The 20255-nt window shown below is 38.4% G+C and overlaps 1 protein-coding gene across 4 annotated transcripts in view; it reads right to left on the bottom strand.

The window, feature by feature from the left end:
* LOC136665689 (serine/threonine-protein kinase WNK2-like) overlaps window positions 1-20255 on the bottom strand; it is a 61258-nt gene that overhangs the window by 27901 nt on the left and 13102 nt on the right. For 3 of the 4 annotated variants that reach the window (XM_066643363.1, XM_066643362.1, XM_066643361.1), the window contains exons 3-11: window positions 12463-12635; window positions 10695-10915; window positions 10071-10228; window positions 7784-7872; window positions 6143-6362; window positions 3789-4053; window positions 2978-3084; window positions 1878-2672; window positions 434-1306 (exon numbers count right to left, since the gene is read on the bottom strand). In XM_066643363.1, the coding sequence (XP_066499460.1) occupies window positions 434-1306; window positions 1878-2672; window positions 2978-3084; window positions 3789-4053; window positions 6143-6362; window positions 7784-7872; window positions 10071-10228; window positions 10695-10915; window positions 12463-12635 (2901 nt within the window). The remainder of the gene's footprint in view (window positions 1-433; window positions 1307-1877; window positions 2673-2977; window positions 3085-3788; window positions 4054-6142; window positions 6363-7783; window positions 7873-10070; window positions 10229-10694; window positions 10916-12462; window positions 12636-20255) is intronic. The other variant, XM_066643364.1, reaches the window with a different exon arrangement.

The following is a 20255-nucleotide window of genomic DNA, read 5'->3' on the forward strand; positions in this document are numbered from 1 at the left end:
CATGAGAATGTAAGTGAATGCTGATTTTTCATTGCAGACTAACTAAAGCAACATATTTGTATTTGTAACAATTCATAAACAATGTCTGTATTTAATTTGTTCCCGCAGTACATAACTGTGCACTAAAGTGTAATTTATACACTCTTTTAGACAAGTTTTATCAGTTTCACTGTTAAAGGTATAAAGTATATGTGAATCTCCCCAATGAACACATATACTGGAATTATAGCTTATATCACAGAAATGTTTTAAAAATTATTTTAGCTCACACTATATAACAGTCATATGGACACGGAAAGGCCTAAACAAATCAGAGTTTTTCATTACAGCTGCCTTGTTATGGGGGGCTAACTTTAAAAACAAATAAATAAATACATTTAATCAACAAAATTTGCTCATTTTGGGTTGGAAAAATAAACTACTTTTAGCTCACCTGCTGAAGAGGTGCTTCAGATGCTGCATGACTTGAAAATATGTGTGCAGCTACAGAAGTGGCCATCTTCAGAGATTCTGTTAATTCTGCTGTTTTTGAGTCTACTGTCCCATTCACTTGGTGAAAGGCTTGGTGCCCTGCCAGCTGAGCAGGCTGTTGATGCGCCACTGACTCTAGTCTGGGCTGCATCTGTGCAGGTGCAGCCGTGCCATGCTGCAAGCTGGAAGCTCCAGTCTGTTCAGCATGCATGCTAAGCTGTAGCGTTGTATCCTCAGAGTAGTTGTGCACGGCTGAGATCGGTTGCACCGGGATATAGGCTGAAACAGGTTGCACAGTGTTCTGAGAGGCTAGGAGGATGTTGGGCATATTTACCACATGTTGTGCGCTTGCAGCTGTGGCTTGCTGCCCGGTTGGTAATATCTGAGTGTTGGCGCCTACTGCTTGCTGCAAAGGCAGTAATGTCTGGCTTGCAGCAGCTGGCTGCACTGGTGGCAACGCTTGCGCACTTACAACTGGGACATAACTCTGAGGGCTGACAGTCTGTTGCAGGAGTGCAGGTGGATGCACATTTGCTTGAACATTTGGCTGGCTCATATGTCCTATAACAGGGTAGCTCGGCACATTCACTACTAGTGGCGCAATCACTGGGCTTTGTGCTGGCTTTTGTGCCAGTAAATGCGTGGAGATGGTGGCCTGCTGCTGTGCAGTGGAGGGGACAGAAGGGTAGCTCTGGGGCTGCACACACAGGCCAGCATGTGAGTAGCTGGGTTGCGTGGGTGCCACTGCAGGAGTGACAACAGGTGCTGCAGAATAGCTTTGAGAGGGCTGGAGCAGGTGGGCATGAATCTGCATGGTTGCAGCTGGCAATCCAGACTACAAAACAAAAGACAAGTAATTAGATCATGCTCTAATGCAAACACCAACTAAAGCAACAGCAAAATATAGTTTAAAACTGTTCAAAATAATCAGCACAAAAAAATAATAATAACTGTTAAATGACTGTTAGAAACAGATGAAGAGAGGTTATGAGTGCATTAACAACCAGCAATATGGTTGGTCATAGTTGGTCAATTTATAGGATTTAGAAGGAACAGGGACTGATTGGTTATTGGTTGTCATTAGAAAGCAGCTGGCAAGCTAGCGTGTTAACTCAAGAATAGAGTATATGGCTCTGGGCATTTCAGGCCAAGGATGACAACATCGATGGAGAAAAGCAGGGGTATTGCACAGGTCAATACTGGGTTAATTAGGATATAAACAAACATACAGGTCTTCCCAAACTGCCTCAGGATGCGATAGAGATATTATTGAGGAGGGAGAAAAAAAAATAGAGGGAAGGAAAATATGCAAACCATTTAAAAGCAACAGCAGGAGAATTTCTACTTCAGCCTCCCAAAGCAGAGTGCCATCTAAAGCCTTGAAGGGTAAAGGCCATCTGACCTACCCACTGAATGAGGCCATGATCACCCACACACACACTCGCTCTGCGGTGTGTTGTAGGCCTTGGCATCAGCTCACCACTCAGAGACTCCGCCATCTGTTTCTCGTCACCATGGCTGCGGGCAGGCCGGTACGGCCCAGTCTGTGCAACTATTGATGGGGCTCTTAGTAAGGAGGGATTTGGGGTGTGCTTGTGGCCAGTGATGTTTTGCAGAGATTTATTGAGGTCTGAAAGGTCAGAACTTTCGACAAGGGGCCCTCTGTATGCAGCTGTTCCAGGTAGCAGTCCAGTAGGAGACACTGTTGGGGACAGACGTTGACAAGAGCACAGACATGGGGGTGGGATTGCAGCACTTTTCTCTGTCCGAGCCCTAAGTAGAAGTAGTGACAAGCAAGTATGGCACAAGGGGTATGGACTATGTGTGGAACAGCTTGAAGAATATCGACGTGCCCGTGCCTCAGAAGCTGTGATGTCTTCACTCTCCATTTCAGACAACAACCCCATAGATGAGTCACTATGTCGACGAGGCTCAAAGGGTAATGGAGAGAGCAGCAGTCTCCTTGTGGAAAATGCGTTATCCTCTTCTTCATCTTTCCACACAGACTGGGTCGACATTGTGTGGACAGGAATGGGGCTTATTGGCCGAAAACCTGAGTGCACGCACGGGTGGTTTCGATGAGTGTCAGTTGCCCAAGTGCTTTGGTGGCATGCACCAGTTTTATGACTTGCCCCCTGGGAGGAAGCCCACGCATCCAATATATGATCATGAGGTGACAAAAACTGACCACAGGGATGATGCTAACACAGCCAGCAAGAGACCAAACATGCAAGAAACACAAACACGCATCCAATATTAACAATAAATTAGAAGTGAAAACAAGATATAAACAATAAAATGCAACAAAATCTGCAACAAAAGAAAAATATGTTATAATGTCTGTGCTGAGCTTAAAAGAGCTAGGTACAATCACTAATACTGGAACGTGGGGGCAACTAAATTATGCACTAGACATGGGGCATGCAATACGACATGTATCACGTGCTGGGCAACTTTTTTTTGTTTTTTTGCACGTGTCTAGCTACACTGGGGCAATGATACAGACCTGCTGCGTTGCCGTGGAGATGGGTTCCTGCAAAGACTGGTATATGACACTGTGCAGGCTGCCACTGTGGGAGTCTGAATAGACTGTAGAGCCAACACCACTGTCCACTAAAATGATACAGAAAAAGTATTATTAAAAAAAAGTATAATAAAAAATTAAATTATATATATATATATATATATATATATATATATATATATATATATATATACACACACACACACACACAAACAAACAAACAAACCCCCAAATATCCCTGAACAAGCATTCAAGCTATATTTGTAATCAGTACTTATTGGCTTTCATGTGAGATAGAACGAAATCTCTAAGGTACTACTAAGTAATACAATATTCCTCATTCTCCAATAGTTGTGCTATTATTTCCAGTGAGATCTAATATAAAACAGAAAACACTATCTTATAACACATCAGGGGCTGCATTAATGTTCTGAGTACTGTTCAGATTACATTACTTTCACACAACTCCCTCTCAGGAGGAGGAACATGGTTACCTGAATCCAATATGTGCAGAACACCACTTCAAAATTAATAGTTAAATTATTTGCAAGAATCAACTTAAAATACTAATTCACAATATAGGTACAGTGTTAAATGTTAACATGCTTCTATATATAATGTCACTCTCCAAAACAATATTAATTAAAATCTAGTATCATTTCCCCAAAATATTAACTTTACAGGAGAAGTAAAAAACCTTCTTCAATTTCAATGGAACTTAGTGTACAACGATTTTATTCAAAGTAATTCTGAAGCATTTCTATGGGTCCATTCATCATGAACATATACTTACATGTTGCAGAAGTGGTGCTCGCACTTAGCTGGGAAAGGCAGCTCTGCTGGTCTGCCTCGATCTCCTCAGCCTCAAATGGGCCAGGGGGCTCACACACTGTGGGAACAGTAGCAGTGGGCATCTGGGCTGGCATGATTTGAGGAGCGCTGCTCTGTGCAGTTGATGGAACGGTGCGCTCACGCCTCCACTTAATCAAGGCCACACGATCCCGAATAGACTTCCCCACTATCTTTGCATCGCTCTCATGGAACAAGCCAGATTCAACCTGACATCAAGAAAATATGAAAGAGAAGTGTGGTTTTGAATAACATTGAGAGAGTGTCAGAGGGAGAGAAAAAAAATAGTGACAAAATGAAGAGAAGAAAAAGGGAGGAGCTGTGAGGACTTTTCTAGGAACAGAAGGATGAGAAAGATATAAAACACTTAAATATTTAAAAAAGAAACAAGTGGAAGACCATATTCCATCTTAAAAAGCAAGAACTACTAGTCTCATTACTACAACGCATCAGGTTCACTGACACTCTAAAGTAGTTGCACTGCATGTTTGTTTGTAAGTGACTGTAGAGATAAGAGAGCCAGTCAATAGTTGCCCAATGAGGACAGAAGATTTTAACAGAAAGATTCAAAACACTTTAAATCCAGACCAGCTTACATAAATCTGTTGTGTGTTAACTGTGCTTCTGTGTTTCCTGGTCCTATGGGACTGGCTCACCACACAACACCTGAGACAACTTCTAAAGACCCATATAATGAGCTGTTGAGCTGAGGAAGGTTGTGAGAAAGGAACATACAGAACTGCGCAACACAGAGGCCAAATAAAGAGTGTAGCAAAGTGTGGCTTGGCGGCATGTGCTGATCACCACCCAGACATAGCCAAAAAAACATGGGGTCATGTTTAGATTAGTAGTTCTGATCAATAACTGGGTTAAGATCAGTACTGCAATTGAAAATCAATGTCAGAAGGTAGCTGAATTTTTTTTTTAACCTCAGTCTACACTCATGTAAGTGAATTGAACACAAGTACAACAGTTGAGGGGAGGGGGGGGGGGAGAGAAATAATAATAATAATAATAATAAAAAAAATACCCTACCCAGTTCCCTTTTGCTGATGGCCAACATTAGCTACAATCAAACTGGTTATCTAAAATGTATGGCATTATCACAATAATGGCATTATTGTGCATTGGCCATTCCCTAAAATTTAAAACCATGTAAAATGCCGTTATCACTCACATATGTTAGTATTCTTTAAATAATAACGCTCATGATTGGTTATTCTATACAGATCCACCAAACAATCATCACTACTTACACTTTCTATAGCAGTATTAGACAGGAATTAAGTGTTTTTAAAGAATTCAAATAAAGCAAACTAATCCCATTTTGAGATATTACAGCAGTGTTTATGAAATGTAAATTGACAAGCACACACTGGAATGTCCTGCTTCAGTGATAGTTTGGTTTGCTTTTTGTTTTTTTTAACTTGTTTTGAACTTGTTTAGTCATTCTCAGATTACACTCAGTATATTTATATACCTCTTTTAGATATGTGCCAAAGTCATCCAAAGTCATCCCACATATCTAAAACAACAGTTTATAAACCGTCCTTGTTAAATACAACAATATATAGATTTAAACTAAAGCAGTTTATCAGCCTCTAGGACTTGTATATGATAACAAATTTGTGGAAGCCTACAATATGATAACTTTAGAAGGGGAAAAGGAAATATTGAAACGTTTCCAGTTTACTTTTCGTGCATTACCACAAATTAGGTTTCATGCTGAAAAATTGGCAGTAGAATGAAATTTTTACAAGGCCCTTCTCTTTAATCAGATGCTTAATTTCACTAAATACATTTTGAATTTGAGCTCGCTGAGTGATTGTACAGATTGTAGCATCCTGATCCTGGCACACTGTATGTGCAGTGTGAAGATGCTTCCAGAGGAGTACAAGCTTATACACTACCACATTGGTAAGCATCCACATGAGTAAAACAGAAATGCCACATAAAATACGTTTTAAGCCCTATTAGAATATCATAGGGAACAGGGAAATTTTTAAATAACAAATGTGTAATCCATACATGGTAAAATATTGCAATTCCAGTGCTTTATCTGATTCACAGCAGCATTACAAGACTGACACCACACTGAAAAATGACACAGTGCATAAAAATCAGCATTACTACTGAAGGTGCTCTGAGTTAAGTCCCACCGAGTTGACCTGAAACTATTCCATATTTTTTATCTAAAATCTAAAATGTTTAGGGTCACCCTGAGGCCTTGGTTAAATTTCCCAATATATGGAATCATCTAAACATACTTCTAAAGCCATAAATTAATTAATAACTTACCATCTCCTGAGCCACGCCTTCAGGCACCTCCTTCTCAAGATCAAAGGTGAACTCTATGACTCCCCCATCTTTGTACTTTCCCTTCAGCTTACGAGGGTCCTCCACCCACAGCCTTAGTGCTATAGATGCCTTTCTCCCATCATCTTCCTCAGCTAGTTCCACCCGTACGCCTGTGTCCTCCGCAAAGAAGGCATGGTTAAGAAGATCCTTTATGGAGTAGCTGGAAAAAGGGGCCATGGTATCCAAAGTGAACCAATATCCACCGTAATCTCATACTTTATTAGTTCTTATGTAGTATGTTAGACAAACCCTCAAAGAGGTAAGGGATTAAACAAAGAACTGCAATATTTGGCAGCATAACATCCAGAAATCATGCATTTTTAAACAGCTTACCACAGAGTCTGATGGACAACCCTGTTGCTTATTCAAAACTGCTGCTAAAATTTCATCACCAGTCGCTACATGGCTACAAAAGAAAAGGCACTACCTGACGGCCCTACATCCTTTTTTATAGCCAAACAAAGCAGTCATTTGCAAAATATCACCAAAATCTCATGTACTGTGTTGAAAAAAAAATATTTTGAACTGTATAGTATGCATGGTTCTTCTATTAGCAGTAAGCCCATTGAGGTTTACATGCCAAGAAACAGTGTTTCACCTTTAAAAAAACTGCTCTTCCAGGAGTGGCTAAATGTGCAATGTAGGTGTGATGTCAAAATGTCAAAATAGACTACTGCATGCTCAAAACAGGACTGAAAATGTGCTCTTGCCAGTTTATATAAGAATGTAACACTTATCTGTAAAAACTATGCAAGATCTGTGCTGGAACATTTAAAAAAAAAAAACATCACATTTCATCTAAGCTCCAGATTCTTTAAAACCTGAATCACTGTTGCCTCGATACACATCTTCTGTTCTTGGAAAGATAAAACATCATACTAAAACCTTTTATATTCTCCATTAATTATGACACATCTTTATGATCTGTTACATCAGAAAAGAGCTAAACCTTTCTCAGTGCCAGTGTAATACAGAGTCCTTAGAAAAACACAAAGGTTAGCTCTTATCTTGTTCATACACAAGCTCTAATTAAAGCACTTAATGAATGATATTACTGAGTGAAGACTACCTGCACTTATAATAAGCCCTAAGTATGTGCATGTTCATTCAGGACAAGGACATAGGGACCTGCAGCAGCCAAGTTAGAACAATAACAATCTCTCTTTCTCCCCCTCCCTTACCCTGGACTGGTTATATAAGCAGTAGACACTGGGTGCTGTTCTTGGCTGATGGAGATATGGTGGTGTGGAAAAGTGCCCATCAGCAACAGGACAGTAAAAGGGCATGTGTGGCCGTGTGTGCCTATGAGAATGGATAACCGGCCATTCTGAGCATTTGACAGAGCGAGCCAGCCAACGTAAATTGATGTAATTAGATTTTTTTTTTTAATATCTCCTTTACACATGCCTGACCAATTTACCATTTGCTGTTAGACATTTTGGCTGATTTTCAAAAATACAATTCAAAATTCAAATCTGCTTTTTTAAATTGTGTGCTAGTAATCAGAATTTTGTTAGTAAATATTTTAATAGAGGTCAGGGCCTATCATCCACACTAACAAAAAGGGAGGACATTACTCACCGCTCTTCCTTATTCTGACAGATACACTCGCCAATAATTTCCTTGACCTCGGGGTCCATGACCTTGTTATAGCTCGCAGGCTTCACCCCCTGGGAAACAAAACAGGGAAAATAGAGTGGAAAGAAGGTGAGAGGGGAGGGCAAGATGTTAGGAACTGATAGCTTTGTTCTTTCATTCACAGCTTGTTTAAACAGGAGCAGGTGCTGTGGGAGTCAACGCTAAACTGCATGCTATAAAAATAGCAGAAACTTAGCCGGAAAAAGATTAAAATCACAGCAGCACTGCTTTACATTAGTTGTTATTGTTTTCCTAAACATCATATTTGCATTGTATTAGTATACAAACCCGGTACTTGGAAAAGTTTAGCCTTTTTTTAAAAGTAGTAAAAACCATATTGCAGCAGTCTAACATAGAACTAATGTCTGATTTCCTCTTTGATTAATAGCATGTCAGGTACATTACTTTATGAAGTGGACTATGCTGAGTGACAAAGGTTTTCAGAAGTGCTCATGAGCTCATGAGGATTATCTAATCCTTCATCATATTCATTACTAAGTATGATGCTAGCCTATTTGGGCATCTGTACAAAAATGCCATTTAGTGTTCTTCACCAAGCATGCTGACTTTGTGGTAGTGGAAATTTAAAAGATAAGATGGTGCGTCACGTGTTTTGAAAGAAGCTTGCGTTAGCCTTTACCCTATCACATTGTAAGCATCGTGTGACTGGAAATAGCGAAACTGGAATAAATACAGTTGTCCATGCTGGCCATTGACATGTGCATCATTGGAGGTTAAATAATGAACGTGTTTCAGGACAGTGGTTACACAAAGCCCTCTTGAAGACAGTTAAGGGGCCACAAGAGACATCAGTTTCACTGGAACAGAAAATCAAACACATGCCTATGATAGTCTTCCACCATCCCCAGACTATGTAGAGGAAGCAAGAAGATAGAAATAACATGTATACAGTAGACTCTGATAATTAAGAAAGGGAGGAATGTGGAGGAAGTGTGAAAATACAAGAAGAGCAAGATATAGCTGTATGTGGGAGAGTGAGAGATATTGAGAAAGAGCTAGAAATATCAGGAAGTAGAAGAGAGATAAAAAAATACGGAAAGAGGAAGAGGTGAGAAAAGGTGATGTAATTTCACAGTTCCTTGTGGGGGGCTCCCTGCCAAAATCAATAGCCTTCAATCCTCTCTTAACATTACATATGCACCTGCAGTATCCAGACACTTAACTCGACTCACTAGACTACTTGATATACCCCAAGACACAGATGACAGCTAAAGCAGGTAACCATAAGCCTTGTGGTTAACATATGCATCTAAATGATCAACAATTTATCTGTCTTACAATGGACCCTTCAAAATTTTCCAACATAAAAACCTATGAAATTTTTTTTTACGTTTATATGAATTGGGTATGAAATATAAACTAACCTGTAAAGAGTAAAAACGTTGTTTTATTGGGTGTCTGTGTTTGTGTAGGAGCAGTTGTGAGAAGGATAAGCTTGGCAGGCTAACTCTTGCTTAATCATACACATGAACGAGCGAGGATTTAAAAAAAAAAAAAAAGGTGCATTTAGCTGTATGAGAGAGTCATGAATGGAATTAGAAGGGTTTTGTTTGCAAGATGAAAAACGTCTGTGTGAGCAGAATCTTTAGCAGTGAGCAAAAGCTAACAGGGATGTGTGGGAGCTGCTGACCTTGCAGTGCTCTGGCTTGCTCAATAAGCTTGGCTGAATCCCAATTATTCAACAGTTATACGTGCATTCACGCACACACAAACAAATAATGTCTAACCATCTCAAAACTAGCAAATAACATTTACGCAATACGAACTGGGGGAAAAAATAAAAGTAATAATGATAATGCTTTGACCACAACTTGCTTTCAGTCCCACCGAGCTTTCTTTTTTCATCACCTTCCCACATTTCACACAACTCGATCCAAAATTCTTTTCATCAGTGTTATAAGAAATGACCATTACTTATTTACACTTGTAATAAATCTATCACAACTAGTAGGTAAGTGTTTGAGGGTTATGATTCAGCTGCATTAAATTGTGAAACATTTTTCAAAGTATAAATGTTTAACACTCAAAAAGTTATTTTTAAGAATTTAAGATAAAAATGAATAATGATGAAATGTGAGATTTTCATTAGGTCATGATTTATTAAAAATACTGTAATGTAGCTGTCATAGATTGCCACTAATACAGGGAGTAAAATGTTCCCACCCTGATGGAGAAGTTCTTTCCAATTTGAGTCTAAACCATGACTCACACTGGTGACTTTGCGGTAGATCTGGGCAGCGTTCTGACACTCAGAGTAGGGGTACTCTGATGTGGCCATCTCCAGCATGCACATGCCAAAGGCGTAGACGTCCACCGATTCATCGTAGTGCTCCTCATACATCTCTGGGGCCATGAATTCAGGGGTGCCTGAGATAAAATCAAAATGTGACCAGACACAAGGCCAAAACAAATCAGGTAGGGAGATCTGTAAAAGGTGCCATAAAGGTATGCTCAGAGTCTGACCCAAGTTGTGCTTCAGCATGTTATCTGAGCTTGATTTTATAAACATGTTATACAGAGCTATGCGGTAAAAGCAGCAACAGCCAATTGCCAAAAGCATCAGGGGAAATCCCCAAATCACACAACTGAAAATGCAGTAACACACTAATGTTTGTTAACTGAAATTTTTCCATAATTGTATAGAAAAACAGGGAACCTCAAAAAGTTAAAACTAAACATTAACGAAGTATCAAATCAGTACAAATGTGCAAAAGTACTGAATGGAAACAATAGAGATTGTAACAGAAAAGCATTCTCCACTTGTGCCACTGAGATTCAATAGTGAAATATCCATATCTCATTTGCTTCTAGCTGAACTGCCCTAGTAACTCACCAATTACACTCTTAGCGAAGGAGGCTCTCTTGAGCGTGGCTAGGCCCAAGTCTCCAATCTTCACGCTGCCTGTTGGGCCTGTGATGAAGATGTTGTCACACTTCAGGTCTCGGTGAATGATTGGAGGGGTGCGTGTGTGCAAGAAGTGCAGGCCTTTTAGGATCTGTCGACACCAGCTCCTTAAGACTTTGGGCTTCATCACCTTAAAGCGTTTCAGGTAGCTGAAGAGTGGAAAGGAGTTGTTATAAATCATAGTTATCTGTGACATTCTGTAAGAAAAACACTAGGTAATCTGTGTGTACATGATTGCAATGTATCATTTACAAGAGCCAGGGCAGAAAACCATGTTCCAAGACAAACATTCATATCAATTTTCCCTTTCCCCTTCTCTGATTATATTCCAGGTAAATTATTCCAAGTCATTTAAAGACAACAGTGTCTTACTTCTAATTCATTCATCAGATAAATGCCTCAACTATCTTCAGGAAACCTCTAGAACACTAAAGCAAATGCATCATTTGTACAGTAGCCATAGAATGACTATAGTTGCCTCCTTCAAGTGAGAACTGGATCTTATGAGTGGGATTGGACATAACTTTGTATTGCAATCAAAACAAACAATTAAATAGATTATTTAACAAATTTTCAAGACCCTTGTACACACACCATTCAGCCATAACAATAACACCACCTCCTTGTTTCTTTACTCACTGTACATTCGCAGACCACAGGGTAGGTGCACTTCTAATTGTATTTCTACAATTAGACATCTGTCTGTTACAATTACATCTGTCCTTGTGACCCCCTAGAGAGCAACCACAGAGCAGGTATGGATTATTCTTAGCAATGCAGCAACACTGACATGGTGGTAGTTGTGTTGGAGTGTTAACGTGTACTGCACTGGTATTGTGAATGTAGTGGTGGTGTGTTAATGTGTGTTGGGTATAGGAAAAACCAAAGTGCTGCTGGAGGTTTTTAACACCTTGTCCTGACAGAACTGAAAATAGCCCACAAACCAAAAACATCCAGCCAACAGTGTCCTCTGACCCCTGGTAAAGAACCAGAGGATGACCAACACAAACTGTGGAGCAACAAGGGAGTAACTGTGTGAACTTACATCAACAAGGTGGACCAACACGATAGGAGTGTATAACAGTGAGTGGCCGCAAAATCCAGGAAAAATGCTGTGTCTGATCCACTCATACCAGAGCAACATGCACCAACATATGGCCAGCAATATATATCAGTATCACAGAATTGCTGAGATTGATACACCATCCAAATTATACCTGCTCTGTTGTGGTCCAGACTACTGAAATAACGGGTGAGAAAGGACAACTACAAAGTGCACTTGTATGGTCAGCTGTGCTGAGAGAATGGACAGTGAATGCAAAAACAAGGAGGTGGTGTTATTGTTAAGGCTGATCAGTGTATTCCAAGAAACACATTCATTGCACACAATGGAAATATCCAAGACGAGTTACTGAAACAGACCATGAATCTAAATGTCTCTAAGCAAAAATGAGTCAGACTCACCTTCCACATGGAAGTTCACTAAAGCTCATGAAAAAGAAATAAACTGACTAGATCAGCCTTAAAAAGCTGCAACATAACCCTTTACTTTAGTTAGACTTCATGTAACAGCCCCAGATAAGTATTAGTGACACAGAGCAGTTATGAAAACTTGCATGGAATTTATTTAGAGTCTATACTATTTAAATAATTAACAGAATAACATTTTATTCTGAATTCAGAGGTCCATACTCACGTTTTCAAAGTTCCTGAAGTCATGAGTTCTGTCACCAGGACAATACATTTCTTCCCTTTGAGAAGAGACTCCCAGAAGTCATAGAAGCGCACAATGTTTGGATGTTGCAGACCCTTGAGCATCTCAGCTTCTTCTTTGAAGCGCTGCCTCTCCACCTTTGTCAGCTTTCGGTCCTGAGAGAGAGAGAGAAAGAAAGAAATATATATATATATAAAAACAAGGAAACAAAACTTATTTATATATTACACAATTATGAGATCCAAATCATCCTATTATATATTAAAATATTCATAGATAAAGGAACTATTAAGCAGTAGGAGTGCAAGGATAGTAACTTTGGATGGAGACCACAAATTTCAAATGGCAAATTTCTTGATAATTTCACGTATATATTCTCAGATGCCGTTACAAGAACTGAGATACATCTCCATGGATTAACAATGCAGAGAATCAATTTCTAAATAAATATTTAAGCATAACCTAGCCAGTTCAAACACAGAGTACAAGATCTTTCAGAGCACAGAGCGCATGATCTTTGAAATACTGCTCAAATGCAAAATTAAAAATTTCCAGCATCAATATTTTTCATGCTATAATATGCAGATACTGATATGACTCATCATTAAGTAGTCGTATTGAGAGGGCAAACATACCCAACTGGATTTATGTAAACAAGCCTATATGTTGACCCTCTTTAAAAGAGTTTTTAATCTGTCTGGCAGCTCATTAAAGTAATAAATCTGCAGTAGGTTTTTTGGGTACTAGAGGGTTCAAGACACTAGGCCTGTCTCAAGGCCCATTTCTGTGGTTGATATATTGTTCCAAAAATAATTGTCATAAACAATATTATTGGCATTTTTATGCCACAGACGTAATGATAATACGATAATAATTAAAAATAATCAGAATATTCAGACATTGCAACTGGAATATAAAAGATTTTTAAATATATTAAATAAATAAAATAATAACATAGTTTTCAAACAAATTGATGTAATAGCTCCAGATTAGAGAGACTAGAGTAAACCAGAGAATAGAACAGAGCCAGTAGCTAAAATAGTGACATTCAAATATTACAAACAAATACACTGGGACATATTAAGGTCAGCAAGAATTGAGGAAATATCCATATACTGAATGATAAATAGATAACGTAATGTGCAATTCATTCATGAACAACTTGGTTCCTGAGCTTGGAGTAGGGTCTCCAGCCCCCACTGTAATTGTCTGTTCTTATGACAGTGGTTTTTCGCTGTCACTGCAGTAGCTATAAAGCTGAAGCTCAAGAGTCCAGTTCATTAATGCTCCCTCTCCTGTAGACAACCATTATTACCTATCACAGACCACTTACAGGGAGAGAAGGAGAGGGGTAAGGTTATGGAAATATAGAAAGAGGGTAAAGAGAAACAGAATGTACAACAGGACAATTATGGAAATGTGGGGATTGATGGGTCATAGGCCATGTGATTGCACTGACTATAACCTCAATACCCTCTATGGGCACATACACTCATGTATCCAGCATGGTACAACTGAGTAAAGTAGCCATTCTTGTCTCTTTAGATTGTGGAAAAGGAAAAATCATTACATTGATCACAGCCAACAGTGAGATATTGGACTAGTTTTCGGCTAGACCAGGCTTTAAGTTTAAAATTTGAATTAACGCCATCTGTTTATAAATCAATGGATTACCCATATCACAAAGAAGATATTTTGGTGGTGAACTATTTTTCAGCACAGCTGTGGGACAAGAATGACAGCAAGTGGGTGCTTGGCATGACTATCAAGTGCAATACTGACATAGTCGGTGTATCAGGTAAACTCATCTTTCACTGAACAAGCAGTGTCCATGCACCAAACAAAATACCAAGTCTGCACATAAAAATGGAATAGGTAAAAGCTCAAATGGAATTGGCACATGCAGATGTTCTGAACTTGGAGCAGTGGTAAGCAGGCTTTTTGCCTTGTGCCATTCATCAGTCAGTCATTTCAGAATGTGGTTTCTAGGCTGTGATTTCAGTGTTCTTTCAGTGATAGGGTAGAAGTACCCTAAGCCCTGGAGACCCCACACCACAGACTGTGTGCAGAGACCATTAAATGCAGTGCAGATCAATACTAGCCCCTTCCCTTTGCTTTCCATTATGTATATATGTATCGTGCGCCCCTTATACACCGTTGTCATCCATTCGATTGAATATCTGTTGTTTTGCTCTTATTTTTATCACAGGTTTTGATGTTGACAGTTTTTAAATATGCCAAATAAATAAATAAATAAAAACATGAAACTTTACAATAATCAAAATCTCCAACCACAAAAAAACAAACAAACAAACCCACTTATATCTGTTAAAATTACAGACTGATAGTTGTCATATCTACAGCTTATGTCAGGTTTGGACATTATTTTCCTAATGTATTTCCCAAGGGTCTGGTTTCAGATTAAAATTTGAAGCTGTCATAGCTCACCTCACTTTTAACAGATTTTAACCTGCTTTATTTGAGTTTTTTTTTTTTAATTTCCATCATTCTTTCCCTTAAATTGGATTTAAATTGGGATCCTTGTGATTTAAACAACATTTCATGATTAATATATCATAATAATTTCAGGAGATTACAGTACACTTTAGCAAAACAATGCTTACATTTAATGATGAGCCAAAAACAGACTTTGGAAATCCACGAATGAAAAAAATAAGGTTAATTGTTTTGAAGTTAAGTGGACTTGATCTTATTATTGTCACCTTGTTTATTCATGATGCTAGTGATGACCATTAATTTTTCTATGTAACGGTTTTAAGATTAGGTTTTATTTGGCATTTTCGTAAACATTAAATTCAGGTACATTTTGAACATAAATTGGGTGGCTTTAAAAAAAAACCCAAAAAAAAACAAACAAAAAAAAAGTGTTAAACAAACCAGAATATATTTTATAGTTTTAATTACATTCAATTATTAATTACATTTAATTATTTTATTTGCCCCACTATGAGATTAGAGAGTTAATTATCCTCCTATTGCTCTCTTACAATGAGATAAAAATCTCTAATCAAATATTGCACTTTACACTATTAATGAAAGGAATCAATACTGACAGTCCTAAATCTGTCTAGTCATAGGTCTGTTCCCTACCACACCACATCAGTGTCCTGCTTTAGAAAGCCAACAGCTCTATTACATAACCAGCTTTGCACTCAATCACCCAGTGACACGAGTCAGACAAAAAGGACTTGTACACACACAAACACAGAGAACAATAAGACCATAAGCTATAAGCTGTGATAAGCACATACATGCCTAAACTGTCTGTGGCATATGTGCGCACAAGCACGCGCACACACACGCTCAGACGGATGGACCCACGCAGGTTCACCCCGATGCCCCTCAACCCAGCAGTGATTAATGAGATTAATTTAAAGGTCAGTCAGGGAGAGAAAGAGAAGGAGGTAAGTACAGAGAAGTAAAAGTGGGCTGATGAAAAATGGCACCCAGTGCACACTCTGGATGTCCACGTGTTGTGCAGGAATGTGAGTGTGAGTTAGGCTTTTATAGCTCTCGCTCCCAGAGCCCCATAAATTATGCAACACTGCAGAGAGCCTATTCCACACAGCTGAGTTAGCCTGCCTGAACTGTCCCCACATGCTCCACGTGCGCTCCTCCATCTCTTCTTTTCTTTCTCTCTCCTTGGCCCTCTCATCTTTTCTTTCCTCCTTCTCTCTGCACAAGCCTTTTCAGCTGACTCGAGAGAGGGTGTGGGGGTGGGGGGTGTCCCTGCATTATTCAGTAGCCCCTAACTGTCCGGAAGACGTTAAGCCCAGCATGGAAAGTCTCATTCACACACAAACACACGACAATGTACTGCAGATTCCCATTCTGGCAGCAGGTGTTTCAGATTGTGCCACCCATCTGCGAACAGGTGCCATTCTTTAAATAACTACAGTACCACCACCCTCCTCCTGCCAAGATGTTACCTACAGAAATGCCTTACATACAGTGCAACAAAAGTACACTTGGGCAATGCAGTGGAATGGAGCAGACAGTGGTTATTATTATTAAGGATCTACTAAATGTCTGCATTCCAACAAATCAGGTCAAGCACATTACACAGACATCCATAGCTTTTTAGTTCCTCCTGCAGTATCCTTTCCTTCAGGTTTTCTGACTCACTGCCTGGATGGATTTTTATCTCTACACGAATGTCAAACCTGTCATGTAAAAGGGGTCAAAGGTTAAAGAAAATATTTGTTTCCAGCTTGCATTTGTTTTCAAACATTTAACTTTAGCATAATTATTTACACACACTTAAATTCTATTTCCAAGCTGCAAATTAACACATACCTTAGGAAAAACTGTATATTACTGTCCAAAACTACACTTTTTAAAAGAAAAAAAAAATATTTTACCAGCAAGAACTATAACTAATATAACCACAACAGTTACTTAGACATTCCTGAGTGGCATTTCCATCTGAATGGACCATGCCTTTTTTCCCCTCAGAAAATATTACAGACTGAATTACCTACTGTTCTCATTGAACTCTGGGTCTGATCATTTTAATATTTGTCCAGATGCAAATCTCTGCATTTTAACAAGAAGAATAAAAAAAGTATATAAAAAGTTTGGGCAATGCTGAGCACCACATTTAGCCTACAAGTGGACATTTCCATAGATACTCCCTGAAAATATTTTCCATGCAGGAAAAGTTACTGAAGCAGGTACTTGGTGCAGGTGTTAAAAGTTTTCTGGTGTTCACCTGGGAGAGCATTATCAGAAGAAGGGAAAATAAAACAAATGAGAAAGGGTATATCACACAGGCTGATAATCAAGTATATATCATTATATATATTAATATAATATGTTTATATTAAAACAATTATAAAATATATATGTAATTAGAACTATAACCTTGTTTGTGATCATGAGACAATGCAATATAGTTCAGGAACTAGAACCTCTGATTCCCTTTAGTTATTCACTGCCATCCAGGGTTTTATCACAGAGGAGCCATAAAAAAAATGATTACAAATCTTCTCCTGAAAAACTAATCCAATCCTAATGGAGGAGTAAGACAGGTTATTCCCACTATGGATATCAGGACAATTACACAATGATGAATATAATTCAGAGGCCTACTGTGTCTCCTAAGATGGAAAGCACATCTTGTTAACATCTAGAAACAAACTAGGCACCTTGGTATATGTAGTAACAAAATGTGTGATTTTATATTTGAGGACATGAAATATTCATCTACTGTTGGCATTTCTACATACAGAGGGTGTAAAAACTCTAAGGGCATACTAATTCAATCGGGTGCCAAAAGAGACATTAGCAAGTAGCTTTTACCCTTGAATCTGATTTATACTCAAATAGGCAGCATCAATGATTGCTATACATTTCAAGTAAGCCATGTCAGCATCTAATACTGGCAAGAGTCAGTCAGTCCACAGCCAAAAAACACAAGAGAATGCAACAGATCTCTGCTGTTCCAAATGGACTGTGACACAGATAGGAAGTAATCCATAGTGCTTTTCCACTCTGTTGCCCCAAACCAAAGCTGTATGCTTAATGTTGTTAGAACAGCAGGGGACTGCTTGTGTGCACACACAAACACACATACCAAAAACATTTAACCATAATTGGGTTGAAGCAATAAGATTTGCTGACAGGCTTTTTTCAATTATCTGTCCTAGCATGTGCCAAGTGAGCAAGAACTCTAGTGCCATTGCTGAAGTCACTCTTTTCTAAATGTTTCTATTCCTCTATGCAATTCCCACAGCCACTGACAAAAAATACTGAATGCGAATGGAGACAATGGTTAGTTTCTCTATAGAGTTAACCAGCATCCCTGTTTGACCCAGTGACCTAGATTCCCAGCAAAACAACAGAGATGAGAATGCCTAGGTCAGGAATACACACTATTCAAGTCTGAAGTGACCAGCAAAACAAGGACAGAGAAACTAACTGTGAGAGACCTGTAGACGAGTGTTACAATAGAGGTTAAGATAAATCTATGTGGCATGTAACATCCCACTATTGTATGTACTTTTCTAGAAAACTTTTAAAAGTATAAACAATAACCCAAGAATAATGAAAAAATAAATCTCCTTATTTCTTCAACCCTAATTAATTAAGGAAATAAGTCCTGAGAGGCTGTGATTATCACAGAGCCTGTTTCAAGTTGTGCATAAAACAGCTCATTAAATTGTGATAAAACCATTTTAAGTCATATTGTTGCATGCCTTATTGCATTTAGAAATCTAAAAATAACTAAATTCAATAAAGAACTGAATAGTACTCACAACAAAGAATACCTCCACTAAACAATAAGGGGCAAACCAGGATTTAAATAGGGGTAAACCAGTATTTAATTAGGGGTGTGTCCAGATTATATTAGGGGTGATACCAGCAATTCAGGAACAGTAAAGTCAATAACAAGGTATAAATTTTTATAAGCAATTAGGTTTCTTTCAGATGTTTTTTGCTCTCGCATACAGGAGCCACGATCTACTATAATGCATTGTATACCATGCACCTTTAACTAATTAGTTCCTAATAAATTTACTACAGCACATCAGTTTCACAAAGACTGTCAATGGCAGTGTAAGAGGTCATGTGGTGCCTGGCCCAAACTCTTGTTGTCATCCGCTTGACACATCTGCCGTGTGGTCAAATTTGATTTTCAAAGACATAAGAAACTCAGCTCAATTGTCCTAGGGTTGTGGGTTGAATCATTGTGTCAAATAACTGTTTGTGAGGAGTTTCATTTGTTTTCATGCTCATGTTTGTGTGGGTTTCCTTCAGGTACTTAGATTTCCTTCCACAGTCCTAAAGACATGATGGTATGGGTACTGGCTGTGTAAAAAATGAGTTAGTTTAGTGATTAGGTGAGTGTGTGATGCTATGGGATGGATTGATGCCCTGTCCATAATGTAATCAAACCCACTACAACACTGATCAGGAAAAAGTGCTTAAATAAAAAATTGATTACTTAATATTCTACAAAAGGTCCAAAAGCAGTTCAGTTGATTAAACATTATCTTTATAATGTACTTCTATGAAAATTTTTCCAGTTTTTTTTTCTATATTTTTTTTTCCTGCTCCCCGTGATATGATTTTCATAATAAATAATAATATATAAAATAAAATAAAACCCCCACACCTCTTTATCCATTTTCTTTTTTCTATTTTTGTGTCTTCTAATTTAGGTGGTAAGATTGTACTATAAGATTGGGGAAAACACCAATTCAGTTCTGAGGCCCCTTTCACCCAGCCTATAACCAGCAGCTCTAAGCGTTCTTGTCATCATTTTCCTGCCACAAACTTCCTGACACAAAATCTGTATTACTTAACACCAATAATCCTCAAACAGGCAGAAACTGTTAATATATACACAATCCTATTTAACTTACACATGTGGCACACAAAAACCAGTCTCCCTCTCCCTGTCTAATCTGACATACTCCTTATACCACTGTCTCTGCGTTACTGATGGATATTAATATTTGCAGTTTTTTCAGAGATTAAAAAAGGAACCAAGTGTAGAATATACCAAAAAGTGTATGTGTGTTTGTATTGGGAGATCAAAAGGGCACATGGAAGTCCCATAAACTTGTTCCTCTCAGAGGAAGTATGAAATTCACACAACAAATGCACCAGCAACATTATCAAGAACGTAACTAATGAACCAGTACTACTCAACATATCCAGTACTTCTCACATTAATATGAGAAGAATGTCTTTTATTCAAGGTATGGAGCTGAAGGAAAAAAAATCAATTAATTTTAAAAAGGGGTTAA

The sequence above is a fragment of the Hoplias malabaricus genome, chromosome 14 (genome assembly GCF_029633855.1).
Source record: "Hoplias malabaricus isolate fHopMal1 chromosome 14, fHopMal1.hap1, whole genome shotgun sequence".
Lineage (NCBI taxonomy): Eukaryota > Metazoa > Chordata > Actinopteri > Characiformes > Erythrinidae > Hoplias > Hoplias malabaricus.